This window comes from Oryza brachyantha, chromosome 6 (genome assembly GCF_000231095.2).
Source record: "Oryza brachyantha chromosome 6, ObraRS2, whole genome shotgun sequence".
Taxonomy (NCBI): domain Eukaryota; kingdom Viridiplantae; phylum Streptophyta; class Magnoliopsida; order Poales; family Poaceae; genus Oryza; species Oryza brachyantha.
Window position 1 is genome coordinate 585028 of NC_023168.2, and position 24676 is coordinate 609703.

At 42.6% G+C, this 24676-nt stretch overlaps 6 protein-coding genes across 14 annotated transcripts; 4 read left to right on the plus strand and 2 right to left on the minus strand.

Moving 5' to 3' along the window:
* The first annotated feature begins 368 nt into the window (after nucleotides 1–368).
* On the plus strand, nucleotides 369–5649 carry LOC102706201. 3 transcript variants are annotated; one of them, XM_040525259.1, is made up of 3 exons: nucleotides 369–703; nucleotides 2999–3111; nucleotides 4432–5649. In XM_040525259.1, the coding sequence occupies exon 3, from the start codon at nucleotides 4443–4445 to the stop codon at nucleotides 5502–5504; it is 1062 nt and encodes a 353-aa protein (XP_040381193.1). In that variant the 5' UTR covers nucleotides 369–703; nucleotides 2999–3111; nucleotides 4432–4442; the 3' UTR covers nucleotides 5505–5649. The 3 variants fall into 3 exon arrangements, with proteins under 3 accessions (XP_040381193.1, XP_006655718.1, XP_006655717.1); XM_006655655.3 differs by having other exon boundaries at nucleotides 2999–3104; XM_006655654.3 differs by lacking the exon at nucleotides 369–703 and having other exon boundaries at nucleotides 2951–3111.
* Nucleotides 5650–6192: 543 nt separating this feature from the next.
* Nucleotides 6193–7731, plus strand: LOC102719685 (pentatricopeptide repeat-containing protein At1g08070, chloroplastic-like). The gene has a single exon (XM_006656502.3). It carries the CDS (start codon nucleotides 6193–6195, stop codon nucleotides 7729–7731), a length of 1539 nt encoding a protein of 512 aa, XP_006656565.2.
* Nucleotides 7732–7987: 256 nt separating this feature from the next.
* LOC102719968 lies at nucleotides 7988–9194 on the minus strand. Its single transcript, XM_015838383.2, has 2 exons — nucleotides 8873–9194; nucleotides 7988–8383 (listed from the first exon to the last, which is right to left on the minus strand). Exons 1-2 carry the CDS (start codon nucleotides 8956–8958, stop codon nucleotides 8011–8013), a joined length of 459 nt encoding a protein of 152 aa, XP_015693869.2. The 5' UTR covers nucleotides 8959–9194; the 3' UTR covers nucleotides 7988–8010.
* A 5067-nt stretch (nucleotides 9195–14261) lies between these two features.
* Nucleotides 14262–17402, plus strand: LOC102720249 (protein SMG9-like). Of its 2 annotated transcripts, XM_006656504.2 has the most exons (8): nucleotides 14262–14538; nucleotides 15069–15177; nucleotides 15472–15587; nucleotides 15701–15820; nucleotides 15931–16020; nucleotides 16243–16376; nucleotides 16593–16857; nucleotides 17159–17402. In XM_006656504.2, the coding sequence occupies exons 1-8, from the start codon at nucleotides 14293–14295 to the stop codon at nucleotides 17309–17311; spliced, it is 1233 nt and encodes a 410-aa protein (XP_006656567.2). In that variant the 5' UTR covers nucleotides 14262–14292; the 3' UTR covers nucleotides 17312–17402. The 2 variants fall into 2 exon arrangements, with proteins under 2 accessions (XP_006656567.2, XP_040381021.1); XM_040525087.1 differs by lacking the exon at nucleotides 15931–16020.
* A 1391-nt stretch (nucleotides 17403–18793) lies between these two features.
* Nucleotides 18794–20805, plus strand: LOC102720531 (gluconokinase). 6 transcript variants are annotated; one of them, XM_015838682.2, is made up of 6 exons: nucleotides 18794–19173; nucleotides 19546–19588; nucleotides 19711–19762; nucleotides 19840–19961; nucleotides 20053–20132; nucleotides 20240–20805. In XM_015838682.2, exons 1-6 carry the CDS (start codon nucleotides 19146–19148, stop codon nucleotides 20674–20676), a joined length of 762 nt encoding a protein of 253 aa, XP_015694168.1. In that variant the 5' UTR covers nucleotides 18794–19145; the 3' UTR covers nucleotides 20677–20805. The 6 variants fall into 6 exon arrangements, with proteins under 6 accessions (XP_015694168.1, XP_006656568.2, XP_015694171.1 ...); XM_015838684.2 differs by lacking the exon at nucleotides 18794–19173 and adding an exon at nucleotides 19226–19374; XM_015838685.1 differs by having other exon boundaries at nucleotides 19127–19173; nucleotides 19656–19961.
* On the minus strand, nucleotides 20758–23344 carry LOC102706663 (protein MODIFYING WALL LIGNIN-2). Its single transcript, XM_006655656.2, has 3 exons — nucleotides 23053–23344; nucleotides 22003–22205; nucleotides 20758–21330 (listed from the first exon to the last, which is right to left on the minus strand). The coding sequence occupies exons 1-3, from the start codon at nucleotides 23146–23148 to the stop codon at nucleotides 21012–21014; spliced, it is 618 nt and encodes a 205-aa protein (XP_006655719.1). The 5' UTR covers nucleotides 23149–23344; the 3' UTR covers nucleotides 20758–21011.
* Between the last annotated feature and the right edge of the window lie 1332 nt (nucleotides 23345–24676).

Sequence of the window (24676 nt, forward strand, 5' to 3'; positions counted from 1 at the left end):
TTATTAAGGTTCAATCAAAATTTTGTCAAATTTGTTAAATACACAAAATCTTAAGTAGGATACAAATAGGCAAGAGCACAAGTGACGTTGTGGCTTTAATTTTAATACCGTTGATATGAATTCACATAACAGGGTCAAGTGATAGTTTTATTTTCAAAAATCAGGATTAAATAAGCAAAGTTAAGAAAAACAGAAAACAAATTGTAGTTAGAGTTTAAAATAGGATCAAAATTTGCCCCAGCCCTTCTTATGATGCTGCATCCAGCATCCTGCAGCCCATATATGTGATTCGAGCTACAGTGTGCAGGTCATTTAGGTGGGCCTGACGGCCATTTTCTCTGGGCCGGGACGGAATATAAGCCCGCGAGTTCACCGGCGGCGGCGGCGGCGACCGGCGAGCCATCCTCAGCGACGTGCAGGTGCAGCCATGTGGCACCTCCATCCGCTTCTGCAACTAAGGTCAACCCAACCTCCGGCCTCACCTGTCAATCCACCGGCCACCACCAGTTCTTGGATGCGTCAGCCATGTTCTTTCCTCGCCATGCGTGGGGGTCGCCGCCGCCGCCGTGTTCTCCGGAGTCTCGGGGGAATCCTTCTGCGGTTCTTTGTCAGCTGAGCCTCCAAAATCCAAAGTGGGGGAAGGTGGAGAAGGAATCCAAAACTGGAGAAATGTGCCTTCTTCTTCTTCTTGTTCAAAGAGGAGGTATTATCCCAACTCAATACTCTTCTGCAATATGCACGAACCCGCGATTAAATTAGCGAATGCTGTGAATCTGTGATGATGAACACCAATTGCCACTGTCCTGTTTGCGTTACTGATATTCTGCTCCATGGATTTTCTCCTTAACTAGGAAGCAGCATTCCAGCACTTTGCAGTTTCGAATGTAAGAATCCAAATCTATGGTAGTACCCTGACAGGTTAGCTACAACTGTTTTGACTCACTGTACGGGATGGCTTGCAGGATTTTATTTGTTTTTGTTCAACTGCATGGATTCCTTTTTTTTGGGACCAACTGATGATAGATTATGGTAGGCAAGCCTGTCAAGCTCCGGAACAATACCATTTTTGTAAAAACTTTCTTCACCAGAATTTCTTTTAAGCCAACGGATGATAGATTATCGCAGGCAAGCCTGTCAAACTCCGAAACAACACATTTTTGTAAAAACTTTCTTCATCAGCATTTCTTTTAAGCCAATGGATGATAGGTTATCGCAGGCAAGCCTGTCAAACTCCGAAACAATGCCATTTTTGTAAAAACTTTCTTCATCAGCATTTCTTTTAAGCCAATGGATGATAGGTTATCGCAGGCAAGCCTGTTAAACTCTGAAACAATACCATTTTTGTACAAACTTTCCTCATCAGCATTTCTCTTAGGCCAACGGATGATAGATTATCGCAGGCAAGCCTGTCAAGCTCCGAAACAATATCATTTTAACTTTGTCAGCATTTCTTAGGAAAATTTTTGAATCAACTTATTTGTTTGTGCCCTTGAATATTTGTTCTAAACTCAGTTTCATCAATCATCCATAGCCACTTTAGAACTAGGCCATGTGCATGAGAATTTCAAGAATTGTACTAATCTTTTTGCGCTCTGGATTTCCGAACAGCATGGCTGTTACTCTCTGAAGTTTTAACCTTGTTTTATCTCCATAATAAAAGAAACATTGTTTAGACTCTTCTTTCCGAATAATATGTGCTTGCATCCTAGGTGAAAAGGTGTATGTATATCCAGTTGAGTTGTTTACAGTATGTTTGTGGATCAGCTGCATTTTAGTTGTGAAAAGCTCTTCAACTATACCGCCTTGCTGGATATTAGTGCGTTCAAAAGTGCCAACAGAACTTGACCGAATTGACCATGCTTTGCTTGGATTTTCATATGCTAGTATGTTCAATTCCTAAATAGTAAGGTAGACAAAAAGTTTCCCATTTAGGCTCTGATTCTGCTGCCTATAAGTTCTTAACAGATAGAAACCAGTAGTTGACCTGTTGTAACTGTGCTGGTTCAGAAATCTTTGAAACTAAACTGAACCTATTTTTATTTGCATGTCCTAAAAACTTGATTTACACAAAGTCGTGAATCTAACATTATGCTGTCCCTGTGCACTAGAACCAGCAAGGATAGCTCTACTGGCCCTAGAAACCCATATGACAGTATTGTGGTCCTACAAGGCTTGATAAAAATAATCTCAAGATGGACAATATTAAAACAGATCATACAGGAGATTAAATTAATTGGTTAGTGTAAGAACATAAAATAGTTTAGTTAATTGCACAGGTTTAAAGAAATTATACACACAACATAAGCAAGGGTATACCATGGTTCACTATTTCAGAATACTTAAACCTACCTCCAGGGACCGAAATATCAGAAATTGGGAATGCAAGTTGAAGAAATTTTGCTAAATCTGAATATGTCTATGCATTCAGAAAAATAAAAAATCTGACAAGAAGAACCTCCTACAGTTACCTGCCGGTAAACACAAAATTTCAAGATTTTTGAAAATTCAGAGCCAAAATTGCAAACCCCTGGGATATTACCAAAGTAATGAAAAGGGCCCAATTGTCTAAACAGTGTGTGTGTGAACTGGTTACAGGGAGGGGCATACGCATCTTATCTTTTTAGCATGAAAAAAAATGGAAACCACCTGTAACCATTAGATAAAATAGGCATGTCATTTCCCCCTTAATTGGATACACAATTACCGTATAAAACCCACTCGATCCCCTCTCCTCGTTCCTCCCAAACCCTAATCGTTGGCCAATTCCGCCGTCACCCGCTGTCGCTTCATCTTCCCTGCTCGCTAATCCTAACCATTGCAGACCTTCCATGCATCCTCATTGATATCGGCAACGGCCATTTTTGCTCTTTGTTGTCCTTGCTATCATTATCATCTTCATTCATCGGTAAACTTCACTTCCTGCATACTTTCTTTGTGTTGTCTCATTGTTTATATGCATTACTCTGTCTGCTAACTCCTCTACAATCTATGTTCAAAGCTTGGAGGATGGCGGAATGCCAGAGGACCATGCGTACACCATCATAAGTCTTGGAAACCTATTCTGACTCGGTGTAGTGGTGGAATAGTTTTCGACTGTCAACAAGGTAGCAGGTATTTGATTTTTTTTCATTATTTTTTTATTAATCAAACTAGGGGATTGCCCCCCATAGTTTTGCACAGATCTAGATAATTCATGTTGAGTTAGATTTAATATACAAATCTGAAATTTTATTTTATAGATACCACTGTATGTAGAAATATATTTGGATTTTATACAACTCTTAACTTCTATTTCTACAAGGTTTGGATTTTATATACAACTCTTATATTCTATTTCGATATGTGTGGATTTCATATATAACTTCTATTTCTATAAGGTTTGGATCTTATATACTACCCTTATATTTTATTTCTATAGGTCTAGATTTCATATATAACTTCTAATTCTGTAGACATAATTGTATTTTATATACAACTATATCGATCTATCTATACCGTTATAATCTAGATCCACCATAATCTAATGGTTAATATCTTTTTTCTTTTTATCAGATTATTATGGTAATTTCTAGCCTCCAGAGCGAGCATAGTGACTTTTTCCAAAGCAATCTTTATATTGTAATAGATAGGTGCCAAATAAGATTTTTTTTTTTGAGAAATATTGAAAATACACATGGCATATTTTTTAGCAGTTAATACCTCTCAACTGAAAGTGTGTTCTTTGGATACATGCTACCAAATTTATATTGACAACATTAAATGCTACTGATAGTTTTCTTTTAATAAAACGTTCAAAGAAGGCATTACAAAATATATTATGGATTAAGTTATTTTTCACTACAAGTAACCAATGTTTTAGGCCGTTAGAACATCCTATCAAATATGATTTTTTTTGTATGATTGGAAATAAAGCGATGGGCAGTTATTGTAGTTGAGGATCCAGCAAAAGAGAAGGGTACCCTATATTTCTTTAGTAGGAGAATGATGGCTACAACACATGATTTACTTAATAAAAGACAGATTCTTATTACTTTCAGTGTCTTATATGTTGTGTGTATTATTTTAAGTTATGAACGATATAAACAAGTTAGATGTAGTGCTACCAATATAACACACCTGCAAAGTGTGAATACTAAATTCATACATATTATAGAATAAAATAAATCATTAACTATCCATTCTCTTCAATGTTGTTTGGAATGTGAATGAATTCAATCATCCAATTTTGTAACTACATACTGCATTCATAGCATTGCAAAATTGTGATGCACCACTGTAATCCATTATATGTCATATTCGTAAAACTAGAGGATTGGAATTCTAATACTCATTTTTTCGGGTCCCCCAGGGAATAGTTATCTATTTTTCTTGTTTTTTAATCCCAAATTTCTTGTTCTAATTTCTCACGTTGAATTCATAATTGATTTCCAGGGTCTGCTATCATGGAAAACACCTGCAAGAGAAAGACCTCTAAGACACCCATTCCCATGCCTGTACTGCAAGGATGGGCAGACCTCCCAGATGACCTATTGCATTCTGTCCTTCCTCTGTTGAGTTCAGCAAGTGACCTTGTTGCCTTCATTGCCACCTGCCCCAGTTGGCATGCCGCCTTCAGGTCTGCAAAATCTATTTTAAGCACCACCCTCTTCCGTCCTCTCGCCATCCGAAGTTGTTCATCCTCTGACAATTATCCAGAAGTATGGGAGCTCTTTGATCCAGCTAAGTCAACCATCTGCTTACACCGCGTAACTCCGCCAGGTTTTCTGCGGGTGATGGGGTTTGAATGTTGTTCCTATGGTCATGCCATCTTCTCCAAAAGTCTATTCAATGCTACTTCCTTTGCCATCGTCAATGCGTTCACTGGCATTAGTGTTTCACCTCCACCCTGCCCATTTTCTGGTTTTCTCAACTGTCGTGCCCTCACAGCTCCCTTTGATTGTCCTGATTCACACCTCCTTGTTAGCAGCATTTCCTCCATGTTCGCATGGCGAGTCGGAAGCAACTATTGGTCAGAGTACCCTTGCAAAGACATATCTTCATCTCTTGAGCACTTTGTGTCCTTCAAAGGCCAGCTGTTTGCCCTCGAATATCCGCTGCTTTACACCATTCGCTTGGAACCCCAGCTCATCATGGAAATACTACAGGTTGTTTGGAGCGAGGTGATGGCCGATCCTGAAATCTGGGAGCCATGGTTGGTGGTGTGTGATGACATGCTTCTCATGCTTACCCGCTCCACCGGCGAAACCTTTCGCCTTGACCTGTCATCTGAACCTGCAATGTGGGTGAAGATGAAAGAGGAGAAGATGAAGGAATGGGCTTTCTTCTTCGATGAGAAAAAGTCTTACCAGCCACGGCCACCGCTGTCTTGCAAGAACCCACAGAGATGGGGAGGAGTTGGTAATGATGAATACTCAGCGACCTCTTTTGCACCATGCCAAGGCACCTCCACAGGGTTTCTGCCCAGCTGGGTGACGCCCACAATTATTCTGTCTTGCGATTATTGATGCCAAAACTTTGAATTCTCCTCAAGTACTACAAAGCAGCTGGGTTTTTTGCAACCTTGCACTCAAGAAGCTGTCCATGGTCATGGTGGTATCTGAATTACTGATAGTAGTCAACTAGACTGTAACTGCAAGGGATGGCTTGCACCTTGCAGGATGGTTATGGTTTTTTTTTTTTTTTTTTTTTTTTTTTTTTTTTTTTTTTGTGAACTGCCATGTCCGTTTCAATTATCATTTGCTAGAAAGACTTGCGACAATCGTTTTATTACTTGTGTTAATTTCTGGAGGCGAAGTGTTGCACTTGTGGTGCTCTGAATGTCTGAAACTAACTTCATCTCCATAGAACTAGAAGAAACATGATACCTTGTTGCATCCTGGGTTTTATGCCGTATTACTTGTATGCTCAGTTTGATTCTTCTTCAACATGTTTATTATGCATGAGCTGTGTGCACCGACGATTCTTGGATGTGATCCATACATTGCAGCTTGATCCTTTGGAGGAAAGAAAACCGGAGACCGTCGCCGGAGAAGACGACGTCTCCGGCAGCGAAGAGAGTATAGGCCGTCCGTTATTCGCGGCCCAGCCCATCTGAACTCCAAAGACCACGTCTCCTACTCTTCTTCTGTCCCCACCTGTCAGTACTCCGGTTTTGATTTTTTGACCCACCCGGACTCGTCTCCGCCACCGGCCATGGCGCCTTATCCATTGCCGCCGCCGCCGCAGCAGCAGCAGCAGCAGCTTCCTCAGGCGCGCAGCAGCAAGCCCGGGAGACCTCCGCCTCACTCTCATGGTGGCTACATGAACAGAGCCGTCTCTGTGGAGTCCGGCGCACCCCACGACGCGCGAGGTCTTCGGGCCTTCATCAAGGCCTTGGCGACCGAGCACGGCGAGGCCGCGCCGGCGGTGCACGCCCACGCGGCAAAGATCGGCCTCGACCGCTGCCGCGCCGTCCGCGACGGGCTCGTCGAGCTCTACCTCGCTCGCGGCGAGCTCGCCTCCGCGCGGGCGCTCCTTTTCGACGGGTTCCCGGCTGGTCGGGACGTCGTTTCTTGCACGGCCATGGTGACCAGCCACGCGAGGCACGGGTTCTTGGAGGATGCCGTGGCGCTGTTCTTCGCCATGGCCGATGACCGCGGCGTGTCCATCGACGCCGTCGCCGCCGCCGCGGCGTTCTCCGCGTGCGCGCAGATCGGGGACCTCGCGCTGGGCAGGGAGGCGCACCATCGCGTCGCGGACAGGAAGGTCGCGATGGACGTCGTGGCGTGGAACGCGCTGGTCGACATGTACGCCAAGTGCGACGACATGGCGGCCGCGCACCGGTGCTTCAGGAGGATGCCCGTTGAGAAGAACGTCGTCTCCTGGAACACGATGATCTCCGCGTCCGCCCGCGCCGGCGAGCTCGACGAGGCGCTTGCGCTGTTCCAGGAGATGCAGGCCGCGGCGGTGCGCCCGGACGACGCGACGTTCGTCGCCGTCCTCGGCGCGTGCGCTCAGCTCGGCGCGCTCGACACCGGGAGGTGGTTGCACGCATACATGGGGAGGTTGGGCCACAGCGCCGATGGCGTCATCGGCAACGCGCTGCTGGACATGTACGCCAAGTGCGGCGCGGTCGACCAGGCATCAGAGGTGTTCGACGCCATGTCGCGGCGAGACGTGTACACCTACACATCCATGATCCTGGGGCTCGCAATCCACGGCCGCGGCGAGAAGGCCCTGTCGCTGTTCGCCGTCATGCGGCGAGCCGGCGTGACGCCGAACGAGGTGACCCTCCTGGGCGTCCTCACCGCGTGCTGTCATGCCGGACTCGTCGACGAGGGACTCGAGCAATTCAACGCCATGCCCAAACCTCGCATCGAGCACTACGGCTGCGTCGTCGACATGCTCGCCCGCGCCGGGAGGCTCGACGAGGCAGAGGAGCTCGTCGCGGCAATGCCGATGCAGCCGGACCCTCTCATCTGGGGCTCGCTGCTCGCCGCATGCAGGGCGCACGGCGACGTCGACCGAGCCGAGCGGGTGATGCGACGGCGCACGGCCGACGCCGACGCGGACGCTGGCGACTACGTGCTCATGTCGAACACGTACGCGTCCAAGGGCCGGCACGGCGAGGCGGTGCGAGTGAGGAAGCAAATGAGAAGAAGCGACATCGACAAGGTCCCCGGCTGCAGCCTCATCGAGATCGACGGCGTCGTGCACGAATTCAAAGCAATCCCAGCAAATTCCATCCGATAGACCAGAATGCAAAGATGCAATTTTTTTACTAGATTTCATCTGATTCCTGAAGATAACAAGATTTTTCATCTGACCCCTCAAGATTACAAGATACTAAGAGAGAATCAAAGATGAAAAATTTACTAGCTCTACATGACCTTCATCTGATTACTGCAGAAGATAACAAGAGATTTCATCTGATTGCTCAAGATTACAAGAGAGAATCAAAGATGAATTTTCACTAGCTTTATTGGTTATTGCTGCTGCTACTACTGCAGGCTAAGCCTGAGCTAGGCTTGTTCATTTCGCCTTGCGATTGGCGGCGGCCATGTCGACGGCCGGCCTCTCGACGTCCTCCATGTCCTCCTCGCGGACGAACACGGACTGGTCCAGCACCGACGAGCCGCCGGCCGCCGCGCCGTGGCTGAGGCTTTCGGTGCAGGAGACGGCCTCGTCGGCGGGGGCGAACACGCCGGTCTCCTGGTCGGGCACCCAGGCGTCCTCCGGGCCGCCCTCCAGCGCGTCCACCATCTCGTCCGGCAGCACCTCCACGTTCTTGCGGTTCAGCGCGGCCTCCACCTGCTCCCCGGCGACGCCGTCGTGGATGCTCTTCTGCTCCTCCAGCTGGGCTTGCGCGCTGCTTGAGTGATTCAGGGACTGAGCTCCTCCTCTCCTGCCACAATCATTTCATCAGCAAATGAAAGTTTTTGTTCTGTGAAAAGATGGCCATGCAATTTAAGGGTGCAATCAATATGACATCTCAATCAACAGCCAACCATACACACAAAAAAGAAGTGGATTAAACACCGGCCTAATGATTTAAAGATGGAGTAATAACAGCAGGACACCTTAGGAGGATCAAGATCTGGGTGGAAATGAACAGTCAAGTCAAGAGGGTCAGAGAAGCTTCTCCAAAAGGAATTTACTTGCTAGGCTCATTTCTTTCTTCACCAGTACCACACTACTGCAAGGTTCATTCAGGGTTCGACGCAAAAAGGATGCATTTGTTTACCATCGATTCAGAGTTGCACAAAAAAAAAACAGAGAGAAAATCACAGACATGAAAAAGGTCGAGATGCTGCCGTCCACTGAAGCCAAGAACCAAAAAGGTGCAACACAGAAACACACGAACAAAGTGCCATTCTTTCAGTTAGACAGTCACCTGGAGGAGGCAAGAAGAGGGGAGCCGCCGGTGTGTCCAGCCATCCGGCGAGCGGCGGCGGCGGCGGCCAGTGCTCGTGCGGCCATGGAACAAGAGCTAGCAGATCGCAGAGCAGCAGAGAGTTCTCAGAGTGACTGGAGCTCATCCTCAGATCAGAGCAGTGCTGCTCCAGTTTACTGCTCCCTATGCTCTGCAGATGCAATTGTAGACGATGAGGGATGCAAGTAATGGCGTGTTGACACGCGGGAGGGGGAGCGCGGTGGCAACACAGGGAAGGAGATCGAGGACCGACCGACCAAGGAATGCTGCTGCATGGCACCGCCCTCCTAGCTACGATTCTATCACATCACAGAATCTGATGAGAAATACTCCTTCCATTTTTTATTGAGTGAACTTTTGAAAAACTTTAATTATTTCTTCAAAACTACTCCACTGTTACTTGACTGGAAGTCTGGAACTTTATCTTGGTATTTCATATAACCACAATAATAATAAATCATAAAACTATAACTAATCCAGAATGTTACATTAAAATTAGTTTATGAATCTGGATGGTACATTAAAACAAGTTCATAGATATAAACATGCATTTTCTAAATTTATAGACTAAATGATACCGCACCAAGTTTAATGACCGGCCATATACTTTACTCTAAAAAGAATTATTAAATATCGATGGTAAAAGTCTAAATATCACACATGACAAAAATTGAAGGTATGGAGTATTAGTTTACTCTGTTGCTTTCTAGTTTTAGCTGGTGAAAACCAAACTAAATATAAAATCAGAAAACTATTGTGTTTTCGAGAAGGAAGAGAAGACAAGGAGAAAAGACAGGCTCGGAGGTTAAAACAATAAGTAAAGATAAGAACAGTTATAATATTATTTACAGGACAAATTTTTATACTAAAACATTTTCTTTTGGGCATGGTCTCAATATTACTGCAATATGTCGTTTTGTTCTATTGGAACGTATTGGTTTGCTTTCCTTTCTCTCCGTCAAAAAAGTTAATCCAGTATTGAGTGCCACCTCCGACGGTGACCCTGAATTTTAATATGATTTGCGGCTGAACATAATAAAGTTCTATGCAAAGGACGTGTTTCCGTACCAGTTTCGATTTAATTATTATATTTCGTACATCATCTGTACATGCATTTGTTGATTCAGACAGCCACATGGAAAGTCGGAACTAACTTATCACATCGAAGATTTAGATACTTATATAAATAATAAACTTAAATTATTAATAAAACTTATTTATAATTTAGGACTAATTTATGAGATGATCTATTAAGCCCACTTAATCCATAATTAGCTTGTGTGATGTTACAGTAAACATATGCTAATTATGGATTAATCAGGCTTAAAAAATTTCTCACGTGAATTAGCTCTTATTTTTATAATTAGTTTTATAATTAGTCTATATTTAATACATATAATAAGTGTCCAAAGACGTAGGACTAAAAAATTTAGCCCCATCGGAACACTCTTGAGCGTGTCCCCAACAATTTGACACGTCCCCAATGACCTTGTAGTATGATTCTGTCGTTTTTTCAGGTCGCATCCGGAACATTATGTGAAAACTTTCAACTGAACCCAATTCGAAGCCGAGAAATTTCCCAGCTTGACATAGATGAATGCTGATGCGAAAACGACCTAGAGAAAAAAAAAACAGGGGTGCAAATCTCTTGGATAGAGACTGTTTTTTTATCTATAAAATTACTGGCAGTAGTATCAAATGTGTCACACACAAATCTTGATCAAACTAGCAATGTGAATTTCTGCTAGCTGTGCTGCTTTCGTGTGCAAGAAAACACAGCTTCATCATGACTGAAGAAGCCTCACGAAAACGGCTAGATGCTGTTGCAACCTAACTCCTGGTAGGAGTAACTTCAGATTGAGATTTGAGGGGACACCTGGATTCTGGAGTTTACACAAGTGGCCTCAAATCTTTTGCATCCATAGGCCAGGCACATATTCCAGTGTGACAATAATTCAATCCACTGACAATAGCACAGGCACAAAGTAGAGGTTACTGCATAAGAACAATCACCAAGATGACAATGTCTAAAGCAGATATGCTTCAGGTTCTGTTCAGGCTGCACTAGACATAGGGTACTGTTTTATTGAGATCCAGTACTCATGTACTGGTTTGGGAGTACATCATACATAGGTAGTTCGTAGCCACGGCCATTGCCATCTTACTCCAGTGCAATCTTATGCTACCATCACAATCTGAACCAGCAAAGAAGCTTTAGCATCAGCACCTTAAATGAAAGATGAAACGAGGCATCACATTGGCACTCATTCGATTGAGTGGCGAAAACAGCGCATTACACTATTAGCGTTACCTTAGGACTCAAGATCCTTGACTATGAAATTCTGGCGACTGATGGGGTTCATGACAACTGGTGGCCCAGCAGTGCGAGGCCAGGCTTGAAACTTCTTGTCAGTCGCTTGCCACCATTCTTTGTCGGACACAGTCTTTGGTGTGGTACCTGATCAAGAATCAAGATGATCGTTTTGCACATATTCTTTACCCAGTTACAAACTTACCTATGGTGTACATTAAGTGTGCTGTCGATCTACAATTAGTACTTGAGATCAGATACCATACCTCCAAATATCTTCTTCTCAGCGATCAAATGGTCACAAGCATATGAGATGGCAAAGGAACCAACAATACCAGCGGCGATGTACTTGGCAGCCATTGGAAACTACAAAATTAAGTATACAGTAGTTATTATCAGCAGAAGACTGAAAAGCTTTAAAGAATACAGATGTGAGATGTGAATGATGAAATATCATAAAGCTCTACTTGCAACGGGAGAAGAAACTACATGGTAAAAAAAATAAGTCACAGTTTATGAGGAGGAATTATTAGAAGAGTATCATTTGCACAAGGCAAAGCAAAGCCATGACTACATTCAAAATGTCTTACCAAGTACTCTCTTCGTCTGTTAATAGATGATGTCTTTGACTTTTTTGTCACATGTTTAACCATTCAAAACTTATGTAATTATCATTTATTTTGTTGTGATTGGATTTATTACTAAATGTATTCTAATTATAACTTACATTTTTGTATATTTGCACAAAATCTTTGAATAAGACGAATGTTCAAATCTGTTATTGATCAGTTGAAAATTTGAACACAAGACAACAAACCTCAGGTGATGCTTTTAGGTCTACACACAATCTGTTATTGTTTCCGGCTACTTGCTACAGCTACAAAAATAAAATAAATATTTTTCCAAATGATTAACCAGTATTGTTTCAATTACAAAAGAATTTGTCTGGCTCATCTCTAGAACTGGTTAGTAAACAATTTATTTGCAAAAACAGGAGGTATCTAACTGTTAACAACCACAACTGTGATGCTTACTTGCAGTTGCAGATCCACAGTTTTACAATTGGTTAAGCTTTAAGACTAAAACAAGATAGACCCATACAATTCCATCCCCCATTAAGAAGCAAATGCATGTCAAACCTACCCACGTTTTAGTCATTTTTAACCTTCCCTGGAGATGGGATGCATTCGCTTCATAACACTTTCTGCGAAATTAATTTCACTCTCACATTTTTTTATTTGCCGCATCCAGGAGAGAAGTCATGCCAGAACATTTCAGTTTATCTGTCAGCATTGAAACTCGGGAGCCTCTCAGATGATCTTTTCACTCAATTTCCATTACGTGGCACACACACACTGATTTCCTTTATCCTCTTGTTGTTCGCTCAAACGTTCGTGCTTAGGGCTTCAACATCGCTGAGCTAGGCTGAACTTGACAGTGAGATGCAAACAAAAGATTTGACAGAAAGAGAAAACCCCATAAACTTTATAGCCCTTGCTGGACTGCTTGAACACAAGCAGCGCTCTAAACTGTGAACTGTGGGAGCTCTGGTTAGTAAAGTACAGACTACAGAGCACGAACATAAGAATGAATCGGGGGAACGGGACAGGTTTCTGCTACCAGTGGTCGTATACATCTAAAATCATGGGAGGAAAGAAGCAAAATTGAACCTTTTAGGGTTCGACACACTCGCTCCCCCACGCAGACAGATAAGCTGCTACAACTTCGTGGCAAGAGCAAATCAAGGTTGCAAGATTTCAAAGAAGGGAAGGTAGAGGCACAATCTTTCACCTAAGGATGGATGGGCGGATCCCTTTCTTGCTTGGTGGTCGCCTCACCAGTCACCTCCAAGTTCTTGGTGTTCTTGGCTGCTTCCCTATCCTTCTGCTTGCTTCTGGTGGGGTGGGAGTGCTGTTCCAGAATGCAGCAGAGGTAGGGGAACGATGAGCTGTCTCGGACTCTCGGTCCCAGCCTCCCACTCTCCCAGTACCAACATACGTGGAGGAACATGGCTGTACCTACAGTCCTATAGGAGAGAAAGCAGTAAAACTGCACTGTTACTTCCCCTGTCAATAATAATGTTATTCTTTTTTATCATAAAATAACTTTTTTATCATAAAATAATTATTTATCTTACATATAAGTCAAAGTTACGTCAAATGATATGGGACATATGGCTAAACATTATCTCAAGAGTCAAAACTTTATCTATTTTTAAAACAGTGTATTTAATATTTATGACTTTCGCTCTAATCATAAGTATTTGCTGTTTCCAATAAACCATTATTTTATACTTCCTCTGTATTTTAATAAATAACGTCGTTAATTTTTTGACGCATGTTTGATCATTCGTAAAATTTTAAGTAAACATATAAAAATATAAGTTACGTTAAAATTTATTTAATAATAAATCCAAACATAATAAAATAAATAATAATTATATAACTTTTTAAAATAATATAAATAATAAACATATGTTAAAAAGTCAATGACCTTGTAAACCTACGGAAGTATTTATTATATATTGTAAGATAAACCTAAGCATATCCGTTCTTAATCTACAATTAAGAAATTATTGATGGCCTTGATATTAGTTCATCCGTTTCTACACGTGCCAAAATCGTTCGGTCGTTGTGTTTACGTTCATCTACTCGCATTTTTTTGGTGGCATTTAAAGATGTACTCCAACATATATAAATAAACTTCTCCCTGTTTCATTAACATATTTTTTAAAAAATTGGATCAATCATTGTTTCTCTAGATATCAAATACTACGTCTACGTACCTAGGAGTATATGCAACTTCTGTGGAAGTAAAAAGTTCTCTGGTTTTATTAGTTTTATCCTTCTCTGGTCAAATTACTTCACACGGTACAAATAAATAAACAGAAAAAAATTAAAAAGATCCGGCACAGTAGGATGGCCCAACCAGACGCTTAAATGGGCCGGGCCACCTTGCGGATGACAGAGTGGGCCCACACAAGGCCGGCCCATAGAAGTAAGCGACGGCTTCCTCTCCTCTCCTGAACGAGAGAGCGAGCCCAACTACAGACGCCACGGCAGCAGCAGCGATGGCCGCCGGACCGCCGCCGCTCGCCGGCGCCGGGGACCGGGGCTCCTCCTCCCACCCGCCTCCGCCTCCTCCGCCGAAGATCCTGCTCGCCAAGCCTCCGCTGCCGCATCCCTCGTCCTCCGGCGCCGACGACGACGGCGGCGGCGGAGGGGGCGCGGGCCGCTCGCGCCAGGCGACGACGCAGCCTGGCTCGCTCAGCTTCGTCTCCGACGCGTGGGAGGTCCACACCGACAAGATCCTCCCGGTGCGTGCCTCCTTGTTGCTGTGGCTAGTGCGCAACTCCTCCTTCCTCGAGTGGTTTTGCGGGAAGAAGCTTTTTTTTTTTTGTGCCCTTTTGCTGTTCAGGGCTTACTTACTGGTTTGATGCAAGCACTGTGATAAATTCTGCTAGGTCCTAGAACTAGATTCGGTTCCTGAAATTGTCTGCATTTTTATGCCTGGTTAATTTAAAAGTCCATTGTTCAATAGAGTTGTTAAGGCTGGTAGCTTCTACACTTGAGTTCATGTTTTTTTTTTGTTATTTTAAGATGAGTTCTAAACTTCGAATATCCCTGACGGTAAAGCTTATGAATCACAAATGTTAAAAATGAAACCGGATTCGAATGACAACAAGATTATTCAAAAGTACTTGTAGATTTATCCCTCAAAGCATTAAGATAATTTGCACCATATTGGTGAAAGTAATCGTGTATAACATGATTTCTAGAGTTTTTTGAGTGTCAAACTGCTGATTGCTCGAGATCTTCACGTTTCCTTTGGGGCTATATTTTTCAGTATTTGACCGAGAACAATGATTTCATGGTGATTGGAGTAATTGGTCCAACCGGTGTGGGCAAGTCAACCATCATGAATGAGCTTTATGGATATGACGGAAGCTCACCTGGTACAACCATTCAGTCTTCCAATAATTTCAGTTGAATTCACTGTTGTTCCCCATGTGTCAAATAACATGCACTTGTCAGAATTATTTTGTAGATGCACTCTGTTGTTGATAGTATGCACTTTTTTAACTCCTCAAACTTCTATTTTTCTTCTTTATATCAAAATTCCTGTAACCACTTTTGCATCAACTGGCTTGCTGAAAAAGTGTAGCAAAGAGTTGTAATTTGGCTAGCCATTTGTCCAATGTGGACACCTAGATCCCACCAAAGCTCATGTAATTGAGTATTGCCTGTAGGAATGCTTCCTCCTTTTGCTACACAAACTGAGGAAATCAAAGCGATGGCTAAGCACTGTACTGCTGGCATTGACATCAGGATCTCTAATGAACGTGTTATACTCCTTGACACTCAGGTGAGAAGAGTTATTTAACTCAGTTTCTGCAATGCAATGTCCCAAATGCCAGAGCAGTCAAGTTAAACGTTTTTCTGGTGCCGTTCTAAAAACCAATACCTTTGGTCTTGCAGCCAGTATTCAGTCCCTCCATACTAATTGATATGATGAAGCCTGACGGTTCATCCGCAATTCCTATTCTCAGTGGTGATCCATTATCAGCAGACCTAGCTCATGAGTTAATGGGAATACAGGTAAATGCTATATTTCAATTCTCGCACTTGATTGCTCCACTGCTAACTGAGCTTGGCAGTACTGAATAGTTGATCAGTGTTTTATGTTGTTCTGCAAGGAATTGCTGTAGCTTGGTGTTTTCCTGGCGTCTGTTTGTAATATTTTGTTGGTCGTATCGGAAGGGATTAATGATTTGTCCATGTGGGACCTCATGCTTACGGTAAGGCGTCTGTCTTACCATGGATAGTTAAGAACACATACCTTTTCTCATCCAGCGTATTAGAGAGCTCAGGCCTGAAAATTACGCTGTATATTTTACTTATGAAAGTTCATATTTATGCTGTGTTGATGGAATTAAGGCGTTGTGACTGACGAACCAAAGCTATAATTTAGTTTTTGCCTGTACCAGAAAGTTGAAAGTTGTTTTAATACAATTTTGCAGGTTGATTTACTGAAGCACAACATACCCGATCCATCATTATTGACCTCATCAACTACCCAAGACAAGGAAAACAAAAATGATAACCAATCAGGCATTGAAGATTACATAGCTGATCTTTGTTTTGTGCATGCTGGGTGAGCACTGCTCAGTTTCATGCTTGTTTGCATTTTCTTATGATATTCATTGTTTATTATTTCTATTTTGATGAACAAATATATCTTTTGTGTTCTTTGTATTCCAGCAGTGAAGTTAGTTGCATTCTTAAACGCTTTTGCACTTCATTCTACAATCCAATATTTTGAACTAAGTAATCGATAATCTTAAATTGGTGTGGTTTTATAACTCAACAGATTACGGAACCAGGACTTTTCTCCTTCAAAACTCATGTTTCTGAGGAAAGTTCTTGAGAAACACTTCAACTCGTCCTCCTTTAGCATTGGAAGCTCCGGGGCAACACCTCAAGTTTGTGACCCTTCAGTTCCTTCAAGCATGAAAGTTGAGGATTTGAGGTCCAATCAGCAGGACATATATCTTCTTCCATCAAGAACACCTGATAACTCAAAAAATTTTGAGTATGGGACATGTCCATCCATGCTAGGGATGCTTCGTGATCAGGTATGCTTGCAGTTTTTGTTGGCGCTCAGTAGGCTAAGCTCTTGCATGTTTTGAACTAGCACTTTGCATTATACGAAGGAAACACCAAATTGACTTGCGACCATTCCCCTTTTTCTCAATTAATAAAAAGGAATAGTTGCGCATTTCCTTGCGAATCGACAGATTGCATATCCTGATTCCTGAACACGGTGGTTACTCTTGTCCTGATTTCAATGTAAAGGCAGAATAACTGATTCTTTTCAGAGTACTAGGTTTATTCTGGACACAAGTCACTTAGCTGTGGATATTACTATCGCTGCAGATCCTATCAAGGCCATCAAGGCCATTCTCGAAGAATCTAACAGAGCGTGACTGGTTGAGAAGCTCAGCTAAGATCTGGGACATGGTGAAGAGATCTCCCGTCATCTCAGAATATTGCAAAGCACTTCAGGATTCAGGGTTTTTCAGAAAGTAGCCATAGTCACCCAGCTGTTTTCATGTCCTCACACGACTAATTATTAGTTCAGATGAGTTTGGTATGTGATCATGTATATTTGGGATTCTGTCCCCCCACCCCCCCCCCCCCCCCCAATCGTTTAAGTACATCTTTGCCCTCACCTTTACCAACATGTTTTTCCCCCATCAGAAGCCAGAAGCAATGCTGAAAGATTTGGGGTGATTGTCTGACTTTTTTTAAAGAAGAAAAACCAAATGATATATTTAAAAATGAAAAATAATTATGAATATAATTTTTATATACTTAAAAAAATAAATTTTGATTTATAAGTATAAACTGGAGCGAAAAATGGGGCTGTCAGATGCCTTAACATTCATAGCAGTTCAGTAGAAGCCAGTGGCTGGGCCACCTGGTGGCTGCCAGGGCTTCACCGGTGCCAACTTCACCGTGGATTGCCGTTAACAAACTGGTTGATCACAAAAAAGTACTATTAGCGTCCGGACCTATTAGAACCAAAATTTGGATGAGCTAGAGGAACATGAAATAAAAGCTGAAAGTATCAACTTGAATCCAACTTGAGAGAAGTTGGTATTTGTATGATCACCAGTTCTCATCCTAGCTTCTTTTTCTCTCTAAATATCTTCCCTTTTCTTGCGGGGACTATGTAAACAATATCCTTTGAAAGATCCGTTTTGTTGATACAATGCTATACTTGGATAAGGATGTGTGATAAGCTCTGAGTCAGCAGCGACTACGCGACAGCATGGACCTGAATAAAGAGACTTTGAAATACAAAGGTCCAGTCTAAAGTGGCTGTGATTCTGTGAACACACCTGATCAACCCCTTTTCCATTTTTTTTCCTATCACATTAAATATTTAAACATTAATTAGAAATATTAAATATAGATTATTAATAAAACTTACAGCATAATCTGGACTATTTTCCGAGACGAATCTATTAAACATAATTAGTCCATAATTAGCGAATGTGATGCTACAGTAAACATTTGCTAATCCTTGATTAATTAGGCTTAAAAATTTTGTCTCATGAAATAACCTTTATTTATGCAATTAATTTTGTTACAAGTATATATTTAATACTTCTAATTAACGTCCAAACATCCAGTGTGACAAGAGACTAGGGGCCTGTTTGGGGGAGCTTCTCCCAAAAGCTACTTTTGCCAAAAGCTGCCCTAAACGGTTCACAGCTTCTGAGAATCTATAGTTACAGATTCTGGAAAATGAACTAAGAATCCAAAATAAACTAAGAATCCAGAAGCTGTAGAAATTGGGTTTAGGAGCTTTTCCAGATTCTTAGAAACTGGTTACCAAACAGTTGTTTCTCAGAATCTAAAGCTCCCAAACAGATCCTTAAAAAAAGTCTCGGAATCCAACAACCACTAAAACTGTAAGTTGAAACGTCGTCAGGTCTTGCTATGAACTGAAGACGCTTTTGTCTACGTCTCATCCTTCCAAGTCGTCAGAAGACACTTCTCTCCAAGTCGCTTTCTTCACCGTCCAATTGCCCCCTACATCAAAATGTAAATTTGCCGTGTCCATGCAAGGCTATTGCAAATTATCGTTTTCCGTGCCCAAGAAAATTCAAACGAACGAAGAAATTTCGATCAAAAATAATGGAATTTGTTCTTCGATCAACTTTGAGATACAAAATAAAGAAGAAGAAACCAAGAAAGCCTACTGCACTACAGCTGTTGCCGCCTTCGTCGTCTACTCGTCTTCTTCCTTATTTACTCGCCACTTTTGTACTCTCGTCCTCGACCACCTGTAGAATCTTAGGCAGGCGAAACAAAAGATTACAGCAGATCGAGACACGCCATTGGAGCTCGATCTATGGCCGTTTCTGATCTCACACACCCAGGTCAGTAAGGAAGATCAGTGCTGTGTGTTTCTTTCTTTACTCGTTAATATTTTCTTCTTGCAAGTTTCTCCACACTGAATTCACTATTGGGGAAATTAATAACTATTGTCTCAAATTTCCTATGATTCATGTGCCTGTTCATGTTCTTGCGACCTGGATTTCTTGAGCACTGAATTGATGGGTCGCAAACATGTATGACAGGTTAGATTCAGTTTCGAGATGCTGTTTTTTTTCCCTGAAGTGCTAAGGTTTACTGTATTATTCAAATTTTGCATAGATGAAAAGGATTAGCAATTCAGAACTGGTTGTAATCGGCAGTATTTGGCTCATGGATGGCTGCTAATTCATCTTGTTCAACATCTGGGGTTGCAGGGCTGGCTGTTGTGATCATGGGAGTCAGTGGCTGCGGTAAATCGTAAGATTGTTATCTCTTTCTGATTATTATTACTCTGTCAAGTATTAAGCTGGTTGTGTTGTTTTAGAGGAACAAGAACTGTACCAACCTGAACTCTGTTCATGCTTAACATTATGACCCAGTTGGCTAATTCTAGGCGCATCAAATATAAACATAAACCATCAGACGAGAAAGGTAAACAGTAAGGAAAGATACACAATATCAGTAGACACTGATATATACTATTCATTGTGTCAACAATGTGATGTCAGATGTGGATGTTGCTGCGTCCTTCTCTTTTCATGGCACTGCAACAAACTGGAGACAGCAAGATCTTGCGTTTTCTGAAATGGTTTCGGGATGTAACTCTCAAACCAGATTTTGGAATAGCCCTGTTCAGTTTCAAAACCTGAATTTACTTTAATCTTTTGCGCCTGGCATTAGGACAGTCCTTGTGAACTCACCATTTTACTGCGAATTTACAGGACAGTAGCTGCACTGCTTGCTGAAACCTTAGGTTGCAGCTTCATCGAAGCAGACGACTACCATTCTCAGGCAAACAAAGGTCTGACATGAGTGAGACTTCTCTGAAGAATTGTTCATCTCACAACCAATCAACCTACATTTTATTTTTCCTGAACTTCTCTGCTCCTCCCTGAACCTGACAAACAGCAAAGATGAGCAAGGGCATCCCTCTCACCGACGACGACCGCATCCCGTGGCTGGAGTCCCTCCGCGACGCCATGAGGGAGCGGCTGGATGGTGGCGAGGACGTCGCCGTCAGCTGCTCGGCATTGCAGCAGAAGTACAGGGAGATCCTCAGGGAAGGAGACAGCAGCTACAGGTCAGGTTCAGGGAGCTACTCCAGCTGCAGGGTGAAGTTTGTCTGCCTGGAGGCATCAGCAGAGGTGATTGCTGAGAGGATCAGGAGGAGATCCATGGAAGGGGAGCATTTCATGCCGGCGAGCTTGCTGCAGAGCCAGCTCGACCTGCTGCGGATCGACGAGGCGGAGGGGATCACCGAGGTCGATGCCACGGTGCGCCCCGACGCCATAGTCAAAAACACCATTGTTCAGTTCAGGGAGCAGCTAGCATCCACTGTGTGCTGATTGGGTCCTCACTATTTCCAAATTCAGTTTCACAGTGTCAGACAGATTTATCACTCCATTTCCATAACCCATTTATCATGTAAAGAACATCAGGATTTGCAAACCATCACAACCAAGCTTTCTTCAACATTACCCAGTTCATGTAAAATCGAATATCCGCTGTGATGAAGCAGAACGTGCAACAGTATTGCTCAAGAGTGGGAGAAGAAAGAAAAACATGATTCTACTACCTAACAACAATTGTTACCGCTACTGTTCTAACCTGGAGGCCTATACAAACCAAACATAAGGACATAATGTATCAAAGTGGCCCTCGAAACGGCTTAGATCATAATCTATGGGAATTGCTGCCGATTGTAGGTGTCCTCATGGACAAACACCGGTTCGCTGCTCTGTGGTGGGATCACAGGCTGGCCCATGGCAATGCCTTGGTTCTGCTGGGGGCCCCAATTTGGTGGACTTTTCGACGATGATAGGGCAACATAGTAAACTATAGCCAGTGCCACACTGGCAAGTGAGAGCACTGCTCCTCCTGAGAAGACCCCAGGCTTGACAACGTAGCAGAAGCTGCCGAAGTACATGTTCTCCTCACCCCTTTGATCGTTAAGCGCAGCTCCAGTCAGCAGGAGAAGGAATGCGATTATGAAAGTGGCCCTGCAGAATGTAACAATAGCCAGGACAACATTATGGTAAATAGTTGCTCAAAAGCTAACAATAGCACAGCATTTTGCTAGAGTATAGCATTCAGGAATAAGTGCCTTTGCAAAACAAGCAGCAACATTCTGATCTGACTCTACCATAGAATAAAGCACAACTAGCACACCAAAATGTTACAATGAAAAGGCAGAATAGCACAGCACATTATTAATTGCACTTTAAATATGTGCAAAAGTTATTCCATTAAGCCATCATGTGGACCGTTCGTATGAACTCATTGCAAAGAATAAAACAAACATCAGCCTCTAGTGTACTAAACTGCTAATTCACAGAAAAACACACATTCTAATAAAGGCTAGTGATACAACATATTAACTGCACAGAATCTTTGTAGTGGCCGTATACAGAACTCAAGATGGAGAATGTCCTGGCTATTAGACAACAGCTCCAACAGTCACACCACAAGCTTGAACAAGTGAACAGATACAGCGTATTTGGATAATATAAGGTCACCTGTTTCCATAAACAGTGTTTAACAAACTGTTGAGGCTAAGTTTGACGTTCAACAAAAATATTTATAATTGTCTTATATTAGTAAGATACTCTAAAATTGCCAAATATAGGGAACAAGGGAAAATAAAATAATAAACATGAAGGGCAGAATATTACCAAGACACGATGAATGAGATCAGAGCTACACTCCAGTTAGTGTCTGAGGGAACTGGGTGCCTCTTACAACAGATGCAACCAGCAACTGTATTTATAATAGACTGGGCAACCATAAGAGCAACCGCGGATATTAACCCTAGGGCTAAGGCTGGGCTTCTTGGGTATATACATTCACCAGGTGAATTCGTTTGCACATCTGAAACCTGCAGGAGTTAAGCAATATGCATTATACCTGGAGCGTGATAATTAGATATTGTTTTCATTACATGAAGTTTTTGTGTAGAGTCTATACCGCACATAGTGAAAAGTCAATACTATAGTTAACATGCTCACCGTCTGTTGGTTTTTAAGTTCATCTACAGTAGAGTTTCACTTGCAGTCAGAAAACCAACTTGGTATCCTTGACACTTTGAGGTTTGAATATATGTAAAGCTCTCAGTATGTACCTATATTCCTATATCACAGACATGGTTTTACAAGCATTTCAGTGTAAAATTAGTCTGTCCTCAATCTTTTCAAAGAGGATGTCTGCAATGTGCTTACAGGTATCAAGAGTTAAGGAACGATAGAATAATGGGTCTAAAAAATTATGTTATGGAAAAGGTGGTTCAGCATATACTGCTATCCTGGCAAACAAGATGAACACTGCGAAAAGGAAATAACTCGGGACAAATCATGATTCACACCCATATAGTTTTACAGATACAAATCGAACCAGTTTGAACTAAACATCCAATCTACCCACCGACATGATCGCATCCCTAGCTCTAGAGCAAATCAAAAGGACCATAAAAAGCTCAAAGATTCACCTTCCAGCAGTTCATTTTTCCTAGCCCACAGCCGCGGATACACATGAACTACGCATCTACTACCCACCAGTGCAAAAAAATCCCCGATGGGACGCTCTCAAATGCAAGATCCAAGGAGAAGCTCCAAGCTAGCAACTTTTGGCAGTGAGGCCGAGATCCAAGTAACGGAAGCGCGCGAGTTCATCCACAAATCAGTAAACCGCCGGGGCGGCGAGAGGAGAGACGAGGTGAGGGCGCGCACCTTGACGCGGGTGCCCTCCGCCGCGAATCCGAGCGCCGCCGACAGGACGCCGAGGAAGCCCACCGCCGCGCACACCACCACCACCTTCCTCTCCATCTCCTCCTCTTCCTCCTCCTCCGACCAACCAAACCAAGAACCAACCTAACACCTCCCTACTACTTCTTCTCCTCTGATTCCTTCACCGATTTTCTCCAACCTCGCCAGCAATGGATAGGAAAAATTCGAGCTTTGGCAACACCACAGCGATATCCAATCGTCCGAATTTTCCTGCCTTTTTTTTTTTCCGGGAGCTTTTATTCTGCGGCTTTTTATGAGCAGCAGCAGCTGCTGCTCGTCGCTTTGGGAGGTGGACCACCGTGCTGCCACTGCATGTGGGGCCCCGGGGATGGGTGGTCCCACATGTCGGTGAGTACGCGTAGGACCCACGTGTGTGCGTGCAGGAGGAGGACTGCCCATGCCACGGCATGTACCGTTTGCATGCTCGAGGTCGAGGGATTCTGGCGCCGGTCCACCGTGGACCGGTCCGGTGGTGCAGTGCCCGCTCTCGGTCGGTGTGCCGTGGACGTGGTCTAGGAAACTTTCTATCTCGCTCTCTCTTTTGCTTTGCTTGCCAAGTTGCTTGCTTTGGTCGGTAATCAAAGGTGATATCCAACCATTGAAATTGTGGTACATTCATTGAAATAATTAAAACTGGTACTCTTCTACTATAAAAAAGTGTATTTCTGGAATTAAGATTTATCTCATAACAACACTTTGTCCAAAACAACACGAATTATAGAACTTTAGACACAACCAACCATCTTATTAATTAATAAATGATATTTATATTATTTTTCCTCTTCTCTACTAATTTATTTCTTAAGTGTTAAAAATATACTTATATTGGACGCATGTAGTACTATTTTTCTATTTTTCCCCTCAAACAGCTTCGTTAGCTCAAACAGCCGATAACATTTGCTTCATCCGTCATATAATGTTTGTAGATTATTTAGCAAAAATTTAGGTCGAGAAGAAAAAAATATGTTACCTCTTAAATTAAAATGAGGAATTGATAATGTACAAGAATAAATATTATTATGAGTAATGTAAGAAATGCTTTATATTTTAAGACAAGATTATAATTTTACAAATGTTGGTAAGTGAACAGTAGGCTGCAACGCTTTTCTTGACCTGACGTATTAGAGAGTACAATGAAGTCTGAAATGAGTGAAGTTGTGTAGTAAGTCATGGCTTTGCTGGCAATCTACCTACTTTTTCCTTCTACTCGCTACTGGTCAAGAAATCGTATGATATGGTAATTAACTCCTGTTCTAAATCAGGAACGGACATAATCATCATGCCATTTGGGATTACCTTTTTTCCTACACCTCACTTGCCTGGTCTTAGGCTCTCAGCATTACTGAAGCATCCGAATGCATCATATTCGGTACATTTCTCCAAATTGTGAGAGGAAAATAGACGTTAACAAATAGGTTTTCTGTTTCATATTCAGTGCCCATTTCACATGGCTCTGTTTTCCGTAGAAATTAGAATCCTGATTTTTTTTAACTGTGACGATCTAAGCCTAAATTACTCATGTTTACTTGAGTGACAAAGTACCGGAAATGCTTAGCTCAATACGTGG

What these genes read in the sequence shown, in the direction of transcription:
- LOC102706201 (XM_040525259.1), top strand. Translation starts at nt 4,443, where the DNA reads ATGGAAAACACCTGCAAGAGAAAGACCTCTAAGACACCCATTCCCATG.
- LOC102719685 (XM_006656502.3), top strand. Translation starts at nt 6,193, where the DNA reads ATGGCGCCTTATCCATTGCCGCCGCCGCCGCAGCAGCAGCAGCAGCAG.
- LOC102719968 (XM_015838383.2), bottom strand. Translation starts at nt 8,958, where the DNA reads ATGGCCGCACGAGCACTGGCCGCCGCCGCCGCCGCTCGCCGGATGGCT. An exon ending in CCTCTTCTTGCCTCCTCCAG is followed by an intron (nt 8,384 to 8,872) that starts GTGACTGTCTAA and finishes TGATTGTGGCAG; the next exon opens with GAGAGGAGGAGCTCAGTCCC.
- LOC102720249 (XM_006656504.2), top strand. Translation starts at nt 14,293, where the DNA reads ATGGCCGCCGGACCGCCGCCGCTCGCCGGCGCCGGGGACCGGGGCTCC. An exon ending in ATGAGTTAATGGGAATACAG is followed by an intron (nt 15,821 to 15,930) that starts GTAAATGCTATA and finishes GAATTGCTGTAG; the next exon opens with CTTGGTGTTTTCCTGGCGTC. An exon ending in TGTGGGACCTCATGCTTACG is followed by an intron (nt 16,021 to 16,242) that starts GTAAGGCGTCTG and finishes ACAATTTTGCAG; the next exon opens with GTTGATTTACTGAAGCACAA.
- LOC102720531 (XM_015838682.2), top strand. Translation starts at nt 19,146, where the DNA reads ATGGCCGTTTCTGATCTCACACACCCAG. An exon ending in TAAACCATCAGACGAGAAAG is followed by an intron (nt 19,763 to 19,839) that starts GTAAACAGTAAG and finishes ATGTGATGTCAG; the next exon opens with ATGTGGATGTTGCTGCGTCC. An exon ending in CCATTCTCAGGCAAACAAAG is followed by an intron (nt 20,133 to 20,239) that starts GTCTGACATGAG and finishes CCTGACAAACAG; the next exon opens with CAAAGATGAGCAAGGGCATC.
- LOC102706663 (XM_006655656.2), bottom strand. Translation starts at nt 23,148, where the DNA reads ATGGAGAGGAAGGTGGTGGTGGTGTGCGCGGCGGTGGGCTTCCTCGGC. An exon ending in CGGAGGGCACCCGCGTCAAG is followed by an intron (nt 22,206 to 23,052) that starts GTGCGCGCCCTC and finishes TAACTCCTGCAG; the next exon opens with GTTTCAGATGTGCAAACGAA. An exon ending in ATCTCATTCATCGTGTCTTG is followed by an intron (nt 21,331 to 22,002) that starts GTAATATTCTGC and finishes TACATTCTGCAG; the next exon opens with GGCCACTTTCATAATCGCAT.